We start from the raw sequence: 19,769 nt of genomic DNA on the forward strand, positions 1-19,769 counted from the left end.
AGAGAGGGAGGGAGAGAAAAAAGGAAGAAGTCTGGTGTTTCACACACTGGTGTGGAAGTTGAGCCCCTCGCAAGAATTCTCCTGGCTATGTCCGCCATCTGGAATGCAGAGTCACTTCCTCTGTCTGCTTTGTGCTCTAACGGGGTTGTCCTCTGACTCTGTGCTCCCTCCCTCTGCTCTGACAGCACTCTGAAGAACCGCTGGAGACCAAACCCGTGAGGACAGGAGTCTTTTGACAAGACACACGCCAGCGCACAAACATCCAGAATGAAAGTGAGACCCCCGAAGTAGCCCACATCCAGCCAGACGCACGCCTAATGGAATCTGGGCCTGGAAGGAGCAAAGACAACTGGAGTCATCAGCTGAACTTTTTGGAGGGTGTTCCTATTCCCTTATATGGAGACAGAGCTGAGAAATCATTTGAATTAGTCTGGTTTCTGTTGCATGCCTGTCTGGTTTTAGTGCTGACTGAGTTCCATCTGGTGTGTTTCTGTCTCTGCTGAATGCGTGCGTGAGTGTGTGGGCTCCCTCTGTGCAGTTTGATTTGTTTATTTTGCCATTCTTGGTTCTTCTTTTCCTGTTGTTTGCATGTGGGCTTTTTGTTTTGGGGCAGGAGGAGGGCTTGTGTTTGTGGTTAAGCTAGAGGCAGCGTCATTGCCTCAGGGGTGGCTGCTTCATTCAGACTTACAGCACCCTCTCACTATTTTCCCTCTACCTCCCGTGCCCTGCTGTGATGGTCTGTGTTCGTAAGAGCAACACACCCACCTGGGTGCAGCAACCAGCGGACAAAAGCTGAAACCAAGACCCTCTACACAAGGAAGTAATCAGAACTGGACTGGAGCTTCTTCGGACTAAGCTGACATTCAGCGGGATGTTTCTTCTTTTTTCTTCTAACACAACAAGATGTGTTACGCTGAAGGAACCGACAGGGACCAAGGAAGCTAACATTGTTTGGGTGGTCAGCCTGACACTTTGATTGTGAAGAAAGTGATCATGGGAGAGTTCACTCAATGGCACTGACTCACTGAATGACGGATCGCTAGGCAAGCCTGACACAGTGAATGTGCATTCAATTAGTGTCATGTAAAGTTCATCACCTCATGTGGATTATCTTTACGAACCTATCGCCTAACGTTGGTTGCCATGGCTACGGCTGCATGGTATCATCGTGACATCAGCCGTGTGCACGCAGAGGACTTGCTGGCGCGGGCAGGGAGGGATGGCAGCTACCTAGTGAGAGATAGTGAGTCTGTGCCAGGAGCCTATGCATTGTGCCTGCTGTGAGTACACACACACACACACACACACACACACACACACACACACACACACACACACACACATACACACACACCTACACATTACATAATGTACTTAGAGGACAGCTAGTTTATGTTAACCATCACAATCATGTATATTGCCTTTTTTGTACTTAAAGCAATTTAGTATATGTGTCCCCCCCCCCCCCCAAGTTAAAGACTTGGAGATTGAATGTCTTTATAGTTCTGTAATCCAGAATACAGTACATGGGTTGTTTTTTCCCCTGTTTTAAATAAATTTGTTGCGTGGGAATTTGACCTTGTAGTTACCAGGAATCCTTTTTAATAGCAGTTACTGAATCAACTGTTATTTGTCCCATTTTGTGAGTTCCACCTTCTTGAAAAATATTTAATGAATGACTCACTCAGGATGTCTTGAAGTAGTGAATGCTGCCCCTCTGTAAGAAGAAAACAAAAATCTGTTTGACTTCATGTAAAACCATAAATGATTAGCTAATCCTGTGACTGGTTTCAGTTTTGGCATCTTGGGCTGGAAACTATTCATAAGATTTCTGCAGAATATCAGCATCTGTAAATTGATTCAGCAGCTTCACTCCCCCTGTCATATCCATCTGTTTCACCATCAGTAGCCAGCAGGCTTAAGAACTGCTTGAAGTGCCGCAAGCGTCACGGGCCGGGCCAACCTCACACATACACACTCTGCCGACCAGTGGGACGGTCCCGTCCAGAACACGGTCCATCTCAGCTAGTGAAAGCCTGGCTCAGGACTCCCTGTTTCCCTCCTTACCCCTATTTCTTCCCTGGGGCCCCTTAAAGAGGGCGGGAGCTACAGCGACCGCACTACGTTGACTGCTCATCAGCCTGAGCCAGAGACATTCCTGAAAGCTGAGCCCGGCCACTTGCAGTGCTGCCTCTTTCTCTTCGTTCTTTTCTCAATATGTCATCCCCACATTTAGTTCCTTACTTTTCTTCACATATTTGGTTGAAATTCTACTCTTATTTTCCCCCCTTTGTTCATGTAAGAGACAGTTGCTGACTGCATTTCATCTTCACATGCTGCCTGAATCACATCCTCTGAGTTGACTGATGGAGATGATCATCTGAGTGTCATACATTCACATTATTATTGTGTGACTAAAACAAGCCACGTATCTATTAAAGGACTGGCGCCTTGTTAAAAAAGTTACAGTGTCTTTGACTACAGGCCATCATCTGGTTCTTATATTAACAATATATTTAAATACATTTTCATTTTGAGTATTTGCACAAAATACCGTTGTAGTACTTTGTAATGCCATTAATGATTTATTTTTGGTTTCTGAAGGTTCCAACGTCATGTTCACACCTATCGTATTCTTCCTGACGCTGATGGTCTTCTAGCAGTCCAGGTGAGTTCCCATCGACACAGGACACTGCCTGACGAAAGAGACAGTAGGAAAGACATGGCAATAGATGTCAAAAATCTTTGTACAAACTGTGCACACACGCAGAAACACAGAATGTAAAGACGGAGTCAGAGGGATGAAACAATGGTTTATTATTTGCCAGTTGTAAGGAGAACAGGAACATGTTTGTGTTTCCTCTCTGCACAGGCTCTGGTACCACTGCAGCAGCCTTGTTGTTTCAATGGCATCTCTGCCATGTGGCTGCATACTTTCAGCATAAGCTCAACAGTACAGAGGAGAAATTGTTTTTACGTCTGAAAGATTCCTTCTCAACCCACACACTAGGTCATTGACCAATGGGTGTGTTTATTTGTCACACTGTATGTATGGGGGTGTTTGTATTAGACTTAATGAGTCTGTTGGATGTGGACGAGTTGAAGCCTGTGATGATATGTGTCTCTGTTTGATACCCTGAGCAGGGGGGAAATTATCTTCAAATGACCCCAATTAATAGGAAATAAAAGCACACACAGGCACAGTGTTTGCAACCACAGAACAAACACATTCAGTGGTTGAGAGAAAACAAGAGTGTGTGAGAAACATTTTCAGGGCCTTAACCACAACTGGCTCTTTTTTTTAAAAGTATGACTGTATATTAAATTCCAAAAACATGCTTAATAATGATTTTGATGAAGTGGTTTTCAAGCCTTTCACTTGGACAAATCCTTTGCTCTCACATGAAAACTCTGTTGCTATTTCAGTTGTTTTTCCACAGCCATCAGTTTGAACCTCCAGTATGTATTTTCCCCTCACTGGATTTGCTCCACTAACTCACAAGTTGCATGCTTCCCTTTTTTGCTTTTCCAACTTGGCCATGAAGATATTTTTGGGACTGTTTTGTCCCTCACTGTCTCTTACTCCTTGTCATTTCTTTTTAATTGCTTTTCAAGAGATCCTTGTGGTGCAGAATATATTGTATGAAAAGTTTCTGGCAAGAGTCAGGTCGGGCCAAAAAGAAAAAACGGTTTATTTAACCACAAAATGAAAATAACAATTCTGAAGAGGAAAGGAGCTAGGTTGGTATTGTGGTCTAATGTGTACTACCGGTATATTGGTTTTTGGTATGCTTAGCACCTGCACACTGCATCTGTATTTATTTGATCTTAATTTTTGCTTATGATGCTTTAGATGCCACTGAAATTAAGCTGTGCAAGTACTTTCTGGAAGGTTGGAGGAAAGGCACGCTTGTTCTTGTGGCCTAAATGTGTGAATGTATGCATGTAAAAATGTCTCCACCATGTGTTGTTTTAGGGGCTTGTGGGGGGGGGGGGGGGGGGGGGGGGTGCTTGTGCTTTTTTGACTGAGTGAGAATGTTGAATCACAGTTGAAACATGACAGCCAAAGTGCTGCTGCAGCCACGACGTATCTGTCAATGATGTTGTCTCTGCTGCTTGGTTTGCTGAGCTTTCTGAATCCCACCCGAGACCCTTTTTTATGCAGCTGATCATCTGTATGTGTCTTTTTCTGTCATGCAAATGCATGCTCCGGTTTCTTTTTTAATACCAAGAAACATTTCAGAACAAGCAGGCTGCAGGTAACAACCACATGTTTTTATTTCTCGCTTTGCGTTCCGTCTAATGGCTTTAATACAAAGTAAAGGCATTCACACGTTTAAAGTGTATCATGTTAAAGCTATGAGGAACACATCAACTTGTTTACGCCTCCCATACAGCCTCAAATGTGTTATTGGGTATTCGCGTTTGAAGCAGGTCGATGCACCAGTGAGATACCATAATTACCCCCCCAGAACAACTTTTTTCCCCTTCTCCAAAACAACAGACTTTATAATATCTATTATAGATGTGACCACGAGCTTCTTTTTGAGAGTGGAAAAGAAGAACATCAGTTGCTTCTTGCTGAATGTGTAAGGTTAGTCACAGCTAGCAATCAGTGTTTCCCTACACATTTTAAGTTATATTTCATGTAAAGTTAAGATGACCAAAAAAAACAAAACATGGATGGTCCCGCATCAGGAGAGGTCTCGAGCCAAGCTGATGTTAGCTGGGCTTGTTTGTGGGTTCTCAGCTTGTTTTAAGTTAGAGCTCCCTTCAGTGTTTCCAGTCAGGCTGTACAACAATGATGGAAAAAGTGTCACAATCATTCAGATTGGTCTTAAATATTTGTATAAATGTACTTTTTATATTATAGGGGAAATCGTAGGGGTATTCAAAATAGGCCAATGTTGTATTAATGTTTTGTTGTATTATACAAATTAGATTTATCGAAAGAAAAGATGCAGGTTAAGTGGTTTTATCTGCTATTTCTATATTGATGAAATGTCTTCTCTCAGTTATAGGCTTTGTTTAAAGCAATGATAGACTGCTAACTTACATCTTAATCTGAATGATATGGCAAATACACTCATTTACTTTTGTCTTGTGTGTGTCTCTAACAGACAACACAGGGGGTGCAGGTGAACTGTTTCCGGACTCTGGAGGACCTGGTGTTGGGGTACCAGCATCCCCACAAGGGTTTGGTCACTCCTCTGCTCTTCGCTGTTCCTCGGGATACTGACACAGGGGACGAGAGCTCAGGTGGGCTTATCGCAACAAATAATTTGAACATTTGATTACATGTACCATGCATTTGATGAAACATGTATAATACAGCAATAATAACGCTAATACTCTGAGTGTAATTTTATCTTTCATGTTCAGACGATGAGAAGCCACCTCCAGTCTCTGTCAGCACTGTGCCTTTCACAGGACCACCAGCAAAACCAGCCCACCATGTACCATTCCTGGATAAGTTACAGGAGCTGAACATGTCCAGGTACAAAGTAACACTTAACTGAAATGATAAACAGTCATAAGTTGTTAAAAGATGTTTTCTTTCTCTGTGCTCATGTATGCTGCATGTACAGCTGCATGTACAGCTGCGCTTACATTATTTAAGTGTGTGACAAAGTTTCTGTCAAACTGACTTGTCATACGTCAGTGACTGCTTCTGGAAAGAGCAGACTTGTGTAAAAATAAGCTTCAGTTCAAAGCTAGTCAACATTTTCTCATGTCAATATGCACCTGTTGTCAATCAAGCATACAAAGAGCAACATGTGAAACTCTGTGCATTTTTTTAACCTATAAATAAACAGTGTCGATGTATCTTGCCGAATACAGAAAAGGATTAGGGCCACTGAACATTTTTTTTTATTTGTTCTGATTTTTTTCTCAGAATTCTGAGATTACAATTAGAATTCTAAGAAAAAAGTTGAAAACATTTTTTTTTTCAATCTGAATGCTGAACTACTCCTCTTGGCTTACCCTGTTTCTTTTATTTCCCATTATATAGAACACAAGCAACTTTAATCTCCACGGAGCACAAACTGCTTGAACAATATAACATATATTACAGTCTGATTTATTTTCATCCCACCTTCAGTACTGCGGGTGAAGTGATTGGTTTACTCAATGACTACCTCTTCAGCGAGCTGCCTCTCGACATTGAGAATGTGCAGAAAGGAGCAACAACCCTACGCCACCTCAAGCGTACTCTGGGTACTGCCTGCCAAGGCCTCAACAGGTTAGCATGCATTTCTTTTTTATTCTAAATGATTAACTGGAAGTGAAACTTTATGCACAACGGGTTCTGTATGGATGTAAATAGATGTACACACATTAGAAAGAAGTTGTTTTTTTGATCTGATCTACAGTGAGATTGATCTGACTCTCTCAAGTTTGGAGACCCTGGTCAAGGTCTTTGACCATCCCAGCTGCTCTTTGACACACACCAAGGCACAGGTAGAATACAAAGCATGCATTTTGCTTTCCAGCACAGTAACTAGCCATTATCTCTGAATTTGTACTGCATGCTGGAGATTATGCATATGATCCATTAAACATAAACATTAACTTATTATGCCTTTCGTCTTGTGTTTTAAAACAAGGGACCAGAGATGGAGATAGACATGCTCGTGTGTAAAATCTCAGCTTTGGTCGGCCTTCTTTCTTCACTGGAGAAAAAAGTATGTTTTATGTTTTTTTAAACTGTTTCTAGGGTTCAGAAAGTGTTTTTTTTGGGAGGGAAGTAGATGTATTAACAAACCTGGTTAAGTTATTGAAGTTCAAATTTTCTATTTATAAAGGTATTGAAAGCATTACAAGATGCAGTGACGCATCATAACCTAGCTGTGCAGCCTAACCCACCACCTCCTGAAACAACATCCACCAATGTTGCACCTGTCAAGAACCAAGCCAGGCAGCTGCCAGTCCACTCCTTTCAGGTAAAGTGGTTTGAAAAGGGCAAAATCAACCATACGCATGCAATTGGCCTGTATTAAGTTAGAAAGTTTACTACAAAATAAGATATCTGATCGCTGACAGTGTTAAAGTATTACATTTATTTGTTCTTTGTGTCTAGGTGAAGATGGCCAGGTATGGCAGACAGACTGTTTCTGTGGACGTGGACACAGGAGTGCTGGAGTGCTTTGACAGAAAAGCTGGATCATTTGACACAGAAAGGGTCTCACATGACAGAAGTAAGACAGTATTTCATTTTCAGTGCCTGTCATAATACTCTTTCTCGAAAATATCCTGGTTTAATTGTGCAGAGGGGTTTTGCATTTATATCAGTCATTCAGATTGTCAAGTTCCAGAGCAGTCCTGCAAAGGTGCGCATAGTGGTAGACAGCCACCACAACACACCGCGGGAGATGACGTTTGAGAGCACTCGGGTAAGGCAAAAATAATAACTTGTTTTGTTGACTCTAGTCCTCTGCTTTCTTTCCCATAATTCACTGTTTGACTTTCATCTCTCTTAGAAACGAGATGCCTTCTGCCAACTCCTTCAGCTGATGAAAAGCAGACACTCTCAGCTGAGTGAACCTGACATGGTCTCTGTGTTTGTTGGCACCTGGAATATGGGTAACCATGAATATGACAGCAGTCGATTTCACTCTCATGTAACAGAAAAGTCACTAGTGTGCTAAATTAGAAGGATTTAGATTATTTACCACGTTGTCTTGTGTACACAGGGAGTTCCCCTCCACCACGCAGCCTGCAGTCGTGGGTGACCTGCTGCGGTTTAGGGCACACCCCCGATGAGTCGACTGCCTTGCTCCCAGATGACATCTACGCCTTGGGGACTCAGGAAAACCCTCAGGGGGAGAGAGAATGGACAGAACATGTCAAAGCAACCCTTCGCAGCTATACTCACATCAACTTTAAACAAGTAATTTGTTCTTTTCCCCACTTTCTTTCCGCTTCAGCTGTTGATTCTGAATGTGTGTGGCTATGGAAACGCTGCTCCTTTTTCACACAAGGATTCACAAAATCGAATACCCTGCATACATAAAAGGGTAAAATACAGCAAATAACTTTTGATTTAACACATCAGAGCCTTTTTACAAAAATGATAGATATGCAGCTTGTGTTCAGTTATATCGTCAATGTTTGAAATGCGCATCTGACTTTCACTAATGTCATTCATAAACATCCAAAATCATTTCTCATGCTCTAAAAAAATTGCCCTTCTGTCTAAACAACTCAGAATACATGGGAGATTATATTGTTAGATTATTCCATGTGTTTATTATTTTGCAGTAATGTGCCCTGAAATGAAAGAATCTCCTCATCTTTCTGGATTTGTTTGTTTCAGTGCTTGTGTAAACTGAATTGGAGCCTGACTTTACAGGAAAGGGTCTAATCCATTGAAAAAGCAGAAATCATGTGTTCTCTGACTTATAGGCTGTCCTTGTCTTCTTCTACTGTAATGTGGTTCTTTGTCCTGTAGGTGGCAGTACAGTCCCTCTGGAATATGAGGCTGGCTGTGTTTGTGAAGCCAGAGCATGAGAGTCGAATAAGCCATGTGAACACAGCCAGTGTGAAGACCGGCTTGGGAAACACTTTGGGTAGGCTGGCCTGCACAATCTCTCATCACAAGTACACAAAGCGAAAAATAGAAAAGAAGAGTACCTGTAACAATACACCAGTGCATGATTAATAATAATAACTGCTGGTTTAAGGTTGAGAATGTGTGTTGTTTCAGGAAACAAGGGGGCTGTTGGGATTTCCTTCCTCTTTGGAGGAACATCTTTTGGTTTTGTTAATTGCCACCTGACCTCTGGAAGTGAGAAAGTGCTGAGGTACATTATGTCGATAAGACCAATTATACGTGCTCTCGTTTTGTAATTAATTTGTAGTATTAAAATGATTTATAATTACAATGTATGCCATGTTCAGGAGGAACCAGAACTTTGTGGACATCCTCAGGTTGCTCTCTTTGGGAGACAAACAGCTCGGCGCCTTCGACATCAGCCTGCGCTTCACACATCTCTTCTGGTGTGGAGACCTCAACTACAGACTGGACTTGGATGTACAGGTCAGACCTAAAGTTATTATTTCTACATTACGATTATTATGATTACATTATTAATTCCTCATGTCCTTAGTATTCTGATTTAGCTTCCTTAAAGACCTGTCGTGGCTTAACAATGGACACTGATGTTCTTGTGCCTCTCTGATTTCAGGACATCCTGAAACATGTCTCTAAGAGAGAGTTTGAGGAGCTCATGTGTGCAGATCAGCTGACCAGAGAAAGACACAAGAGGAAGGCCTTTCTCAACTTCAGTGAGTTTCATTTTGCTACTGATCTCTGATCTATATGGAGAGCTAAAAAATAGCTGATCGGGCAGTTATTTTACTGTAAACACACGTCAACATGGAGAACAGAAGCTTCAATTTAAAAAAATGACTTGATAAAGAAATACAACATAAAGTATGCCAAACACATGAATAAAAAAACATGTAGACTTTAATGAATTGATTTAAAGTGACATAAATTGATATTTCTGTTTTAATGAATCTTTTTTTATTAACCTTCATTATTAATTAACTTGTTTTTTTACTGTTCCAAATGATTTAGCATATTTCTGTATATCTTATTATTTAATGATGCATTGATTGTGAAAAATAAATTCTTAATTTCTTAAATGTATATTTATTTTCTCCATTATTCATTCAAATCAAACAGAAAAATCTAAATAAATTCAAGCAGAAGTGATTTAAAAATATATCATTTTATGTCACATTTTATCACTTAATTTTATATAAAGATTATTTTTTGCTTTATTGAATGGCATATTAATTGATTTACCTTGTCATATTTTTATATAAAACGTTTGCAGCTTCTGTCCCCATACATAAATTCTGTTTATATGTAAAAACAAGATAAATAAATACTGTGTTAATCCTGATTCAGCTCCATCTCTGCTCACCTCACTCTGTACTCCTCTCTGTTTATCGCGCTTAAGAGGAAGAGAAGATTGCATTTCCACCCACCTATCGGTATGAACGGGGCTCCAGGGACTGTTACCTTTGGCAAAAGTACAAGACTTCAGGAGTGAGTAATGTGCTCTAATACCAAAACACCTCAGAGAAACACAGGATGATGAGTACATGTTAAAAAAGCAATAAGACGAGAGTGCATTTATACAATTAAAACCATTTCGGAATCTTTGAGCAAAAGCAAGACGAAGCTAAGACACCAAATTAAGTAATGTTTTGTAAAGCCTCATCAAGATTTCACACCATGCCAGTAGTGTGGGTCTGCTGAAGGCAGCGTTGGCCTGCTTCTTGGTCCATCACTGTGGTCCAGGCTGAACATTTTGGTGCTTAATGAAAGGGTATAATGCATCCTAAAGACCTGATAACAAAGAATGAGGAACAGCCTCCCAGAGGCCCACAGAGAGTGTTACATTTAAGATCCAAATGTTCCTCACAAGTGTTTCTGTAGTTAAATGTTTCTTTTTGGAATATCTCAGTGTTGCTTAGATTGCTGTTGTTATATTATTTATATAAAATGCAACTCTTCTGCTTAATTCTGCATTATAGAATCTGCTCTGCTTAAGATATATTTCAGATGAAGCCTTTAAGCCTATATGTTTCCTGTATAATGGGCTCTCATGCTATGTATATAATATATACTGAACCAGTGTGGTACGACAATAAAGAAAAGACCTAAGAAGCATTCTAAGTATAAAATTGATTCATGTCTGAAGATAATCTTATGTGTAGATGTTATGATAATGCTTTAGGAGGATCACTTCAGTGTCTTTAGCGGTAGGCGTGGTTGGTAGGAGGAGAAGCAGGGTCAGTACTGATGTCACACCTGAGGGGCGTGCGGTGATCAGAAGCGTAGCCTGTGTTGTTTGCAAGGTGTTTTTCATGCGATGCGTGTGTCCCTTTGGGTAGTCGTGGAAGTGTACGTTAAGTCGGCGGTCAGTTCAGCTAAACTGAGCGTACCGGTGGCTGTTATGGTAGCCATAGTAACGAGTAAGCTGACGTTTTGGTTATGTTTTTCGCTCAGGTGGGAAACAATAGTACCAATGTGTTGGTTTGTGTCTGAGTTTTGCAGTAGTGAGGCGTTCCTGTGTGGTGCGTGTGTTTTGGCCGTGGTGCGTAGGCTAGTACGGTTATCGACTCTCTGTGGTGACTTGTTTGCCGGCGTCCAGCTGGTTATAGGTTTGTATCATAGACTGTATGCATTGTATGGGCATGTAAGTAGCTTGAAGGTGTTAGGGCTGTTGTTGCTTATCCGAGTTCGGATGCAGGTATTTTGTGCAGGTCAATAGACTACATTTTTGTCGTGATTTGTTCCTCCTTCTATTATGCCCTTACTGTTCTAATTTTTGGGTAAATTTGAAACATGGCCGAGTTTCAAAACAGAGGACTTCTTTGAAACTGATGTGACACGTGCGCGGCTGGCTAAACTGGATAAAAACTAAACTATGGAAACTGATGGAATATTTGGAGTTAGATGCCCCAGCGGAGGCTAAAAAGCCTGAACTCATGCAGAGTATATTGGTAAATTGAAGAGAAAGCCAGGGAGTGTGAGCGAAAAGAACGAGAGAGAAAGAGAGCATGAAAAAATAAAACTTGACTTCGAGACTTGACCTTGACGTAGTAGGTGTGGTTGGTAGGAGGAGAAGCAGGTACGAGCTGATCGCGGCACGTACGAGGATCTTGGCGGTGAGTCACCTACACGCACCCCTCAAACTTACAGGACAGTTGTACACACATTCAGGTAAGGCAGGATATACCTTCACCTTTACACAACACATAAGGAGAGGCATTAAGTTACGGGCTCACTGGCCTTAGCGTCAGGCGCAAGGATAGCATTTACCTGTGGGTTTGTGTAGCAGCGTAACAGTAACCTAATCCTATTTAAAGGGCCCATATTGTGCTTTTTCTGGTTTTATATGCTCTTTAGTGTGTTTTCCATGTGTCCTGTGCATGTTTAGTCACATCTATTTGCAAAAATTCCAAGTCCGTGTAAACGCGGCTTCTCCTACGTCCTCCTGTTAGCTGCAGCATTAGCGGCATGTAACGCTCGGTTCTAGCCCCCCTCGAAAAAAATTTGCCAGTGTGACGTCTTGTCAGTGTGATATCACTGATCTAAGCCCATTGGCTCGTTGTGGCAAGCCCAGCAGCTCATGTTGCAGGCCCATTAACCTCTGTAGCACGCCCACAATATGCCGTAGCCTGCGGTAGCACAGTAGTGCTAAGGTGCTAATGTTTATGCTACCCTCGGACGGAGCCAAAGTGGCTGCATTCCCAATATGGTAAAAGAGGCGGGACATTTCCGAGAACCGTGCTGAGCAACTGACCAATTACGGCAGAGCCGTCAGGCCGACCAATCAGATCAGACTTGGCACACGTGGGGACTCTGAACGTGGGCACTTCATGAAAACATACTCTTTTTTTTAACTTTAGCTATTGTGAACATACTTCAGTAGGTACATAGATTAAATATACGAACCCCAAAAAAGGCATAATATGGGCTCTTAGGGGTCTGTAGGGCAAGTTGACTTTGACAGCAGCTGCCATGGGCACTAAAAATAGGTCGTGTAGCATAACCCACAGACTTTAAAAAAAGGATTGTCTGGCATAACTGGAATGAAGGCAACATTCATGACGGCCTATATTTTCTCTGTCTGGCAATTTCATTTTCACACAGACAAAAATAGAGGTTATTGTTTGCTTATACCTAAATCTGTTTCTGCAGGTGAGAGTCAATGTTCCATCATGGTGTGACAGGATCCTATGGAAGTCCTACCCGGACACACACATCCTCTGCACTGCATACGGTAAGATCTCTATAACAATCAGGCAGGAACAAAATGTATGGGAGTAGCAAAGGGAGGGCAGTGCAAAAGTATAGACATAAACATACGTTTTGACGTCGTAAACCTAAATTATATATGTGCAGTTTTTTTGTTGTTGGGTTTTTTTTTTTTACCACCGTAAAATGTGAGTAACCCTTAAAATGAATACAGTGAATCCTAGATCCTGGTTTGTGGTTTAGACAGAAACAGAGTCATTTCCTCTCAATACAGGCTGAACTTCATAATGAACCCAGCAAACTATCAAGTCATAACAGACACTGGGTGGGAAACTTCCTTCTGTGCCCTTATGACACATCTTTTGAAATATTGCAGATCTCTTATCTGAAATTAGTTTTTGTCTTGCATCAGATAGTAAGAACACAAGCAAGGATTCAGAGAGGAGGAAACAAAGTCAGGAAGTGGAAATGAACAGCTTTAAGTCCGATCAGAATGGATATTGATCTGTGGTTGCGTAGAGGGACTGGCTGGGATGACAAGGAGCTCAGTGGAGAGGTTCAGTTGAATGTGGTTTTCATTCATCCATTTAGAGATATCGGCAAGGCATGACAAAATTCTTACTGAGTCTGTACCGTCATCTGGCGAGGAATGGCAAGAAGAGCTGGATATTATCTGCTGGCAGTTTCAGATTCAGACTCTCCTTATAAGGCTTAACAGTCTTTTACACTGACTGTAGCTACAGTACTGATGAGCTACTCCAAGTTGTTATTGAATGTCTAACCATAAATGGATTTGTGGGCTCTCACCAGGTTGCACAGATGACATCTTCACCAGTGATCACTCTCCTGTTTTTGCCACTTTCCAAGTGGGAGTGACATCACAGTTTAGATCAAAAACAGGTGCGGTTGTTATTGTGGCACTTTGGAATCAAATAAGTAACATAAAATTTAATCTTTTTATTATCTGAACAGTATTGCTTTTTCTTTGTCTTGCACAGATAAAAACTCAAGCATAGAAAAGGCTTGGATAGAGCTTGAAGGCATCGAGGCCATTGTGAAGACAGCAAGCAAAGCCAAGTTCTTCATTGAGTGTATCTCGACCTGCCTTGAAGGTACGGAGTCACATCAAAAAAGACGTTTTATATAAAGCACCATGAAGCACAGTGACAATAAGTCATTCAAATCCTTCTCTGCAGACACACGACGCTCAAGTGAGAATGACTCGCAGGGCTGTGATGTTCCTGGGTTTCTCAAACTGGGCTGGTCCTTCAAACAACTGCCGAAGGTTAGAGGCTCTGTCCATTCCAACGCAGCTAAAAGTTTAGTTTGTTTCTCAAGCGAAATTATTAACTTGTGGTTTGCGTTTGTCTGTCGCAGCTTCTTCCCATCATGTCCGACATGGAGTACCTCCAGGAGCAGCACCTGCTGTTGTCTGTCAAATCGTGTGATGGATTTGAGTCATACGGTTGGTCGCCTGACAAATTAATAGTATCCAATGAACTACTCAATACAAACATCCCTGTTGGTTGGTAGTCATGCTAATAATTGCCCTTAAAGTGAACATTTTAAATTATCAAAATGATTTCCATTCTTTTTTTTTTAAGCACCTAACACAAGTGCTCTTTACCAACCAAGACATTTTCTTATGCTTTGATACTGTTCTTAGATTTCAGCTGAAGCTTAAGGCGTCTATCTAGCCACTGATGGGCGCCCTCGCTCTTATTGGATTGATGAATTTTGAAGCACTCACGACATGTTTTTTTTTTTTAACTGTTTTAGTCTTGCATGCACTCAAAATAAAAAAGACATTGACATCCATTGTATTCAACAACAAACAGGTTGTCAAAAACTAAGAGAAAGTCAAAGAAGATGATGCTCAAGATATTTTCTCAGTTATGAGATATATTTTTGATCTAATAAATATTCTTTTTACAGGTGAATGCTGTGTGGCTTTGCGGTCCCTCACTGGTGCATCCGAGCAGTTTGAAACTTTTTTGAGTCACCGCGGTGAAGAAATGGGCTCTATAAGGGGTCGGGTGAGGATCCATGTGCCCAAAGACAGAAGGGGAACACGGCAGAAGTCCTATGGTGGGTATAGCCGGAGCTGCTCTTCTCTTACTCTGCCTTGCTTGCACTATCACTTCCCACTAAACTTTCATCCACTCTGTCACTGCCTTCTCTGACTCTCCTGTGAGTTTCACATTGCTTCCTCTATTTGGTTCCTCAACGATCCCTGCCTTGTCTTTACACTTGCTGGTATCTATCGACCACTTCCTTTTTTGGCTCCTGACTGACTGACCCTGACCAGATGCATCCTGAGACACTGAAAGCAGGACAGATGAGTGTAATGTCACCAGGTCAGACACTTCAACAACAAACACAAACACTCATTCTGCCTTGTGATGCAACCTGGCATAGCCTTTAGCCAACACACCACTGAATACTTTGAAGAAGTCTTGCTCATTATGAAACCTAATGTTCACTTCCTGTGATTTGACTTTTCCCAGATATGTTCTATTTTGAGAAAGATCTGGCAAGAGGACACATGTCTCCTGCACCTCCTCGTGTCCAAGTTAACAGGTGAGAAACTTTTTTTTTTTGGGTGAACAACAATCCAAACTTTTTAAAGTCTAAAGGGCCCTTCAGATAGGATGCAGTGTTTGCTGTGCTAGCTGCGGGTTAGGGCGCAGAGCACTGGGGGAGCGGTCAGGGAGCTCTGACCTTTCTTCTGCTGAATAGGAGAAAGTGTTATACAAAGGTATTGATGCCTTCTCAGTTAAAAAAAAATCAAGACATGCTTGTTTATTTCAGGCCGTTGGCAGCTCCCTCCAAACTCACTCCAAGCAGCTACACCAATCCAGCATACTTCATCTTTGAGGGTGTGTCTGTGACGCGCAGGGTGGAGGAGGCTGTCCCTCCGCGTCGGGACCCTCAGGTGATCTGGTCTGGAAATGAGGCCTTGCAGCTCCCAAAAATCCCAGGACATCAGGGGTTTGAAAGGAGACCCTGTCGCAGATCAGACTTTACAGAGATTGAAATTCCAGCAGTCCTGCCTCAGTACAGCCCAAAAAATGCCCTTCACACACCCCAAACAAACTCTTCCTATCAGCTTTTCCCAGCTAAAAACCCGTCTCCCATACCTCAACCTTCAAGTAACACCAGCTCACAGTATCAGGAGAAGACTTCACAACCCAGAGACAAATACCAAGGTAAACCTATAATTCAGGAATCAATACTTCCAGAGAAGAACCTGAGAAACTTGTATATGAATCACTCACAAATCATCAGGGAAGAGGCCAGAAGGGATCCACATCAGCTTCTTCCAGAGAGGACCAATCCTATCCAAGCAGCTAAGAAGCCATCAGCCTTCCCCTACATCCCTACTCGCTTAGCACACTGTCAGGCCACCGTACCCTGGATAGTGGATCAGCAGCCACCTGCACCTACAGGAGACAACTCCCTCACCGCTTTGCAAATCGCCAAGTCCCTCAGCGAAGTCGACTTTTTCCCCTCTGAGCAGAGAGGCCCATCCATACCCAACCAGAGATCGAGTTTTAGAAACGGCCCTTCTATGCAAGGAGACAAAGCCTCCATGTGGGAGGCAGAGGTAGGACACTGTTCTCAAAGACAGTCTATTGAAGACTTCAGTCCTAGTTCTCTGTGGAAGAGTAAACTCCCTCTGTTTCATTTCAAAGCAGGTTTCAGTCCTCCAAGGTGCACCGGAGACTGTGCGGGAGCTTCTCAGTGCTCTGGGTCTTCAAAGATACACCCTGGGACTCAGTCTCAATGGCTGGGATGATCTGGATTACTTCAGGTAAAATGATTATTGAGGGGGGGGATGTTCAAATGCAATATAAAGATACATGTTACATACCAACACTCTTCTAGACATTTCTATAAAAACAACCTTTTTATTATCTAAATACATGTTTTAAAAATCACAACCTATTTTTGTAAAAATCTACTCTGTGAACTGACTGAATTACAAATTAAATGTCACAGGTTTCAGACACTTGAATGTAAGTTTTCTTGAAGCCAACATCTGGTAGCAACTACAACTACACTGTCCAGGCCTTTTCAGTGTTTCGGGGGGGGGGACACGGCGACACAAACACTTGAAGGAATCTTGGTGTTCAGGTGTTACTTTTAATGACGTCTGTCCTTTTCTATCGGAAAGGTATCCTTAAATGACTTCTTTCCCTTATTTCCGACTCTATCCACTATCCTATCTCCTATAACAATAAAAGAACAAAAAGCCCAAAAATAAATCTACAAAAAAAACCCCTAATATAATGGTAGGGGAAACACTGCTGAGGCATGTTGGTTGCTACTAGAAAAATCTATAGATCCAATTAATGCAACCCGTTAAGACATTGCTAGTTGTAACATGAAGCCCAAAAAGTCAAAAACCCATCAGTATCTGTCCAACACTGACCTGTAAAATTTTTGGTGCATATAGCTTGGGTTCTGCTTCTCTTTTGCATGCATGCATCCAATTTTAAAAACACACAGCAACTATGAATTAAGCCCCATTTAATTCTTTTAGTGAGAGAGATATTTATGTTTAGAGATCAACGCAGTGTTCACAAGGCAGAAGCAATTCCTTGTGTCTCAGTTTGAGGGCCTAATCAAATTACTAGTGCACATGTGACTAGTGCTCATGATCTATGTAAGTGACTGAGCATGTCGCGTCATGTCAGCAGTTAAAACCTCCCTGGGTTACACACGCATGCTTAAATAATTCCACTAAAGGTTGTGTTAATACTTTGGCACTGCATGGGTTTCTAGAGACTAAAATGACTGTAATGTTGTTAATTTGACAAATTCTGTTAAACTTAGTATGGATTAGCACTACACTTGTAGTTAAATGAGGCTGTGTTTACAGTGGTGTCACTGAAGAGGATCTACGCGCTGCAGGAGTGACAAACCCCTCTCACAGACGCAGGATCCTCGAAAGCCTGCCCAGGAACTGGAACTGATACACCCAGATGAAAAACATTAATGGTACGATGCCTCATTGTCCTATAAATCCAACTGGAATAATAATTTAAGCCCAGATCGGAAGGAAGGAAAGACTCGTCGGATATCAGTCACATCAGATGGACCAAACAACAACCCTGCCTTCTTTTCATGTACTCAATCAATTACTGTAAAAGTAGTTTGAGTCTACAAAGCAAAGGGAACACAGCACGTGAAGCACAGTCAGTCTGCTTCATTCCTCTATCCACCTTGACAGATAATGAAAGAAGCGAGTTGAATGGAAAGCTTGATATGAACCTCCACTTACTGACATAAATATTGATCATTACATCAAGGTCTCATTGATTTTTTTTATTTTATTATTTTTTTTAATTAATTTGAAAATGACTCTAAAAATATAGTCCTTCAACTTTCAGTGTTCTTACAATGCCTGTGTTTACAATTCACCTTCATCCCTGCTACTCCATTATTCTGCTATCATTGAGCCTGTGAGCTGAGCTTGTAAAAGCCCTCTGTTAAACCTCTGGAGCATAAAATCCATATAACTGTACATATCTACTGGAGCATTGTCTGTAAATGTGGTACAGAGGGACCTTTCGTATCTAATTGTGTCAACTGTCTCGTACTTTTGTTATCATGCCACTTAATCAGCACTTATGTCAACTGTGCATGTTTTATGCGACCTTTGTAAAGTAAAGTGCATAAAGCGACTCTTGACCGTAACCAATCACTGGTGTTATTTTATGCCGTCAAGCATGGAATCAGAGAAATCGCTTCTTCATATCTGTTCCGTTTGAGTGCTCAAATTACAACGTCACAGTATGCGGCGTGTCAGTTTGTTAAATGTCACCTATAAACACAAGTGTAGCCTTTTTGATCCATGGAGGTCACTCTAGTGAAAAAGCAGCAGTCACTGCAAACAGTAAGTGAGATAACACCATACATAGCTACACACAGATTGTTTTATATATTGATTGGAAAAGAGACAGCTCGTCCAATCATCTGGTATGTATTTTTTCTGAATGTTACAGCAAGTATATTTCTTGAGTCACCATTTCTTTTACATTGGGTCGATTCATTATAATAACAATAGTTTACAGAGGTTCTTCTTTAAAAGTGCATAACCAATATTCCCCTTACATCTGAGAAATATTCCTTTACAACCTATAACAACATATTCTAGTAAGATTGAACCTTTTATATGTGTGTTTAGAGGTTGTCTAAAATGAAGACCAGGTCCGTAAACAAACATGTGAGAGTTGTATTTATCGGCTCAGTTAAATTATAGACCACAGCAGAAAGGGATTTGACAACTCTGCACTGCAAAACCTCCTCTGTTAACATCTGTGCTGCTGCTTGTAGCATTCATTTGGGGTTGTTACTTATTAAGGCATGACCAAACACATCCCTCTCGGTGTCTGGCAGCAGGGACAGCAGGTCAGTGACCACTGAGTCACTGCTTTATCCACTGAAGTGATATCATCAACTGCTGAGAATTTGGGCAATGCGAGCTTCAGGAAGGAAGGAAAAGGGTGGAAAGAATTTAATGTTTTCCTTTTAATACTCTTGTGTTGAATTGAATGTGAGCTTGAAACAATATGGTTTTCTGCACCTACATGTTTTAATAATTGATTAGTGAGTAATGTTTTTTTTTTTTTTGAATTGTGCAACTATTTAATATATTAAAGATAAAATGTCCCACTCAGGCATATTTCAAGATCAAATAGCCCCCTTCAAATAATTATTAGTGTGTGCTATGGCTGTCACAAAATGCAAAAAAATTGATGTAGACACACAATTGTGTCATTTCAAAGTTTAATATGTCTCCGCATTGCAAAGTTACATACTGGACCATAGTTGGCTTTTGAAAAAAGACAGTAAGTGTTTGCTAAGGTGTCACGGTCACACATGCATCATTCAGCACAGTGAAGTATTAAAACATTTATTTGAGAGGAGAGTGACTTAAAGACAAAGTAAAAGAAAACAGTTTAACTACAGTTGACAAATG

The 19,769-nt window shown here is 41.3% G+C and overlaps 2 protein-coding genes across 3 annotated transcripts in view; one reads left to right on the forward strand and one right to left on the reverse strand.

The window, feature by feature from the left end:
• The window catches only part of rab41 (RAB41, member RAS oncogene family), a 209,847-nt gene that overhangs the window by 21,437 nt on the left and 168,641 nt on the right, over positions 1-19,769 (reverse strand). The gene's annotated exons all lie outside the window — the stretch shown is intronic.
• On the forward strand, positions 41-18,482 carry inppl1b (inositol polyphosphate phosphatase-like 1b). 2 transcript variants are annotated; one of them, XM_061048360.1, is made up of 27 exons: positions 41-1,280; positions 2,605-2,668; positions 5,121-5,259; positions 5,383-5,497; positions 6,104-6,244; positions 6,375-6,462; positions 6,609-6,686; positions 6,807-6,944; positions 7,082-7,199; positions 7,294-7,394; positions 7,482-7,584; positions 7,695-7,891; positions 8,453-8,570; positions 8,708-8,804; positions 8,902-9,040; positions 9,189-9,288; positions 9,972-10,060; positions 12,725-12,806; positions 13,592-13,681; positions 13,780-13,893; positions 13,978-14,066; positions 14,159-14,246; positions 14,717-14,869; positions 15,289-15,361; positions 15,593-16,388; positions 16,477-16,595; positions 17,667-18,482. In XM_061048360.1, the coding sequence occupies exons 1-27, from the start codon at positions 1,144-1,146 to the stop codon at positions 17,758-17,760; spliced, it is 3,660 nt and encodes a 1,219-aa protein (XP_060904343.1). In that variant the 5' UTR covers positions 41-1,143; the 3' UTR covers positions 17,761-18,482. The 2 variants fall into 2 exon arrangements, with proteins under 2 accessions (XP_060904343.1, XP_060904344.1); XM_061048361.1 differs by having other exon boundaries at positions 16,480-16,595.

Source organism: Labrus mixtus, chromosome 10 (genome assembly GCF_963584025.1).
Source record: "Labrus mixtus chromosome 10, fLabMix1.1, whole genome shotgun sequence".
Classification (NCBI taxonomy): Eukaryota; Metazoa; Chordata; class Actinopteri; order Labriformes; family Labridae; genus Labrus; species Labrus mixtus.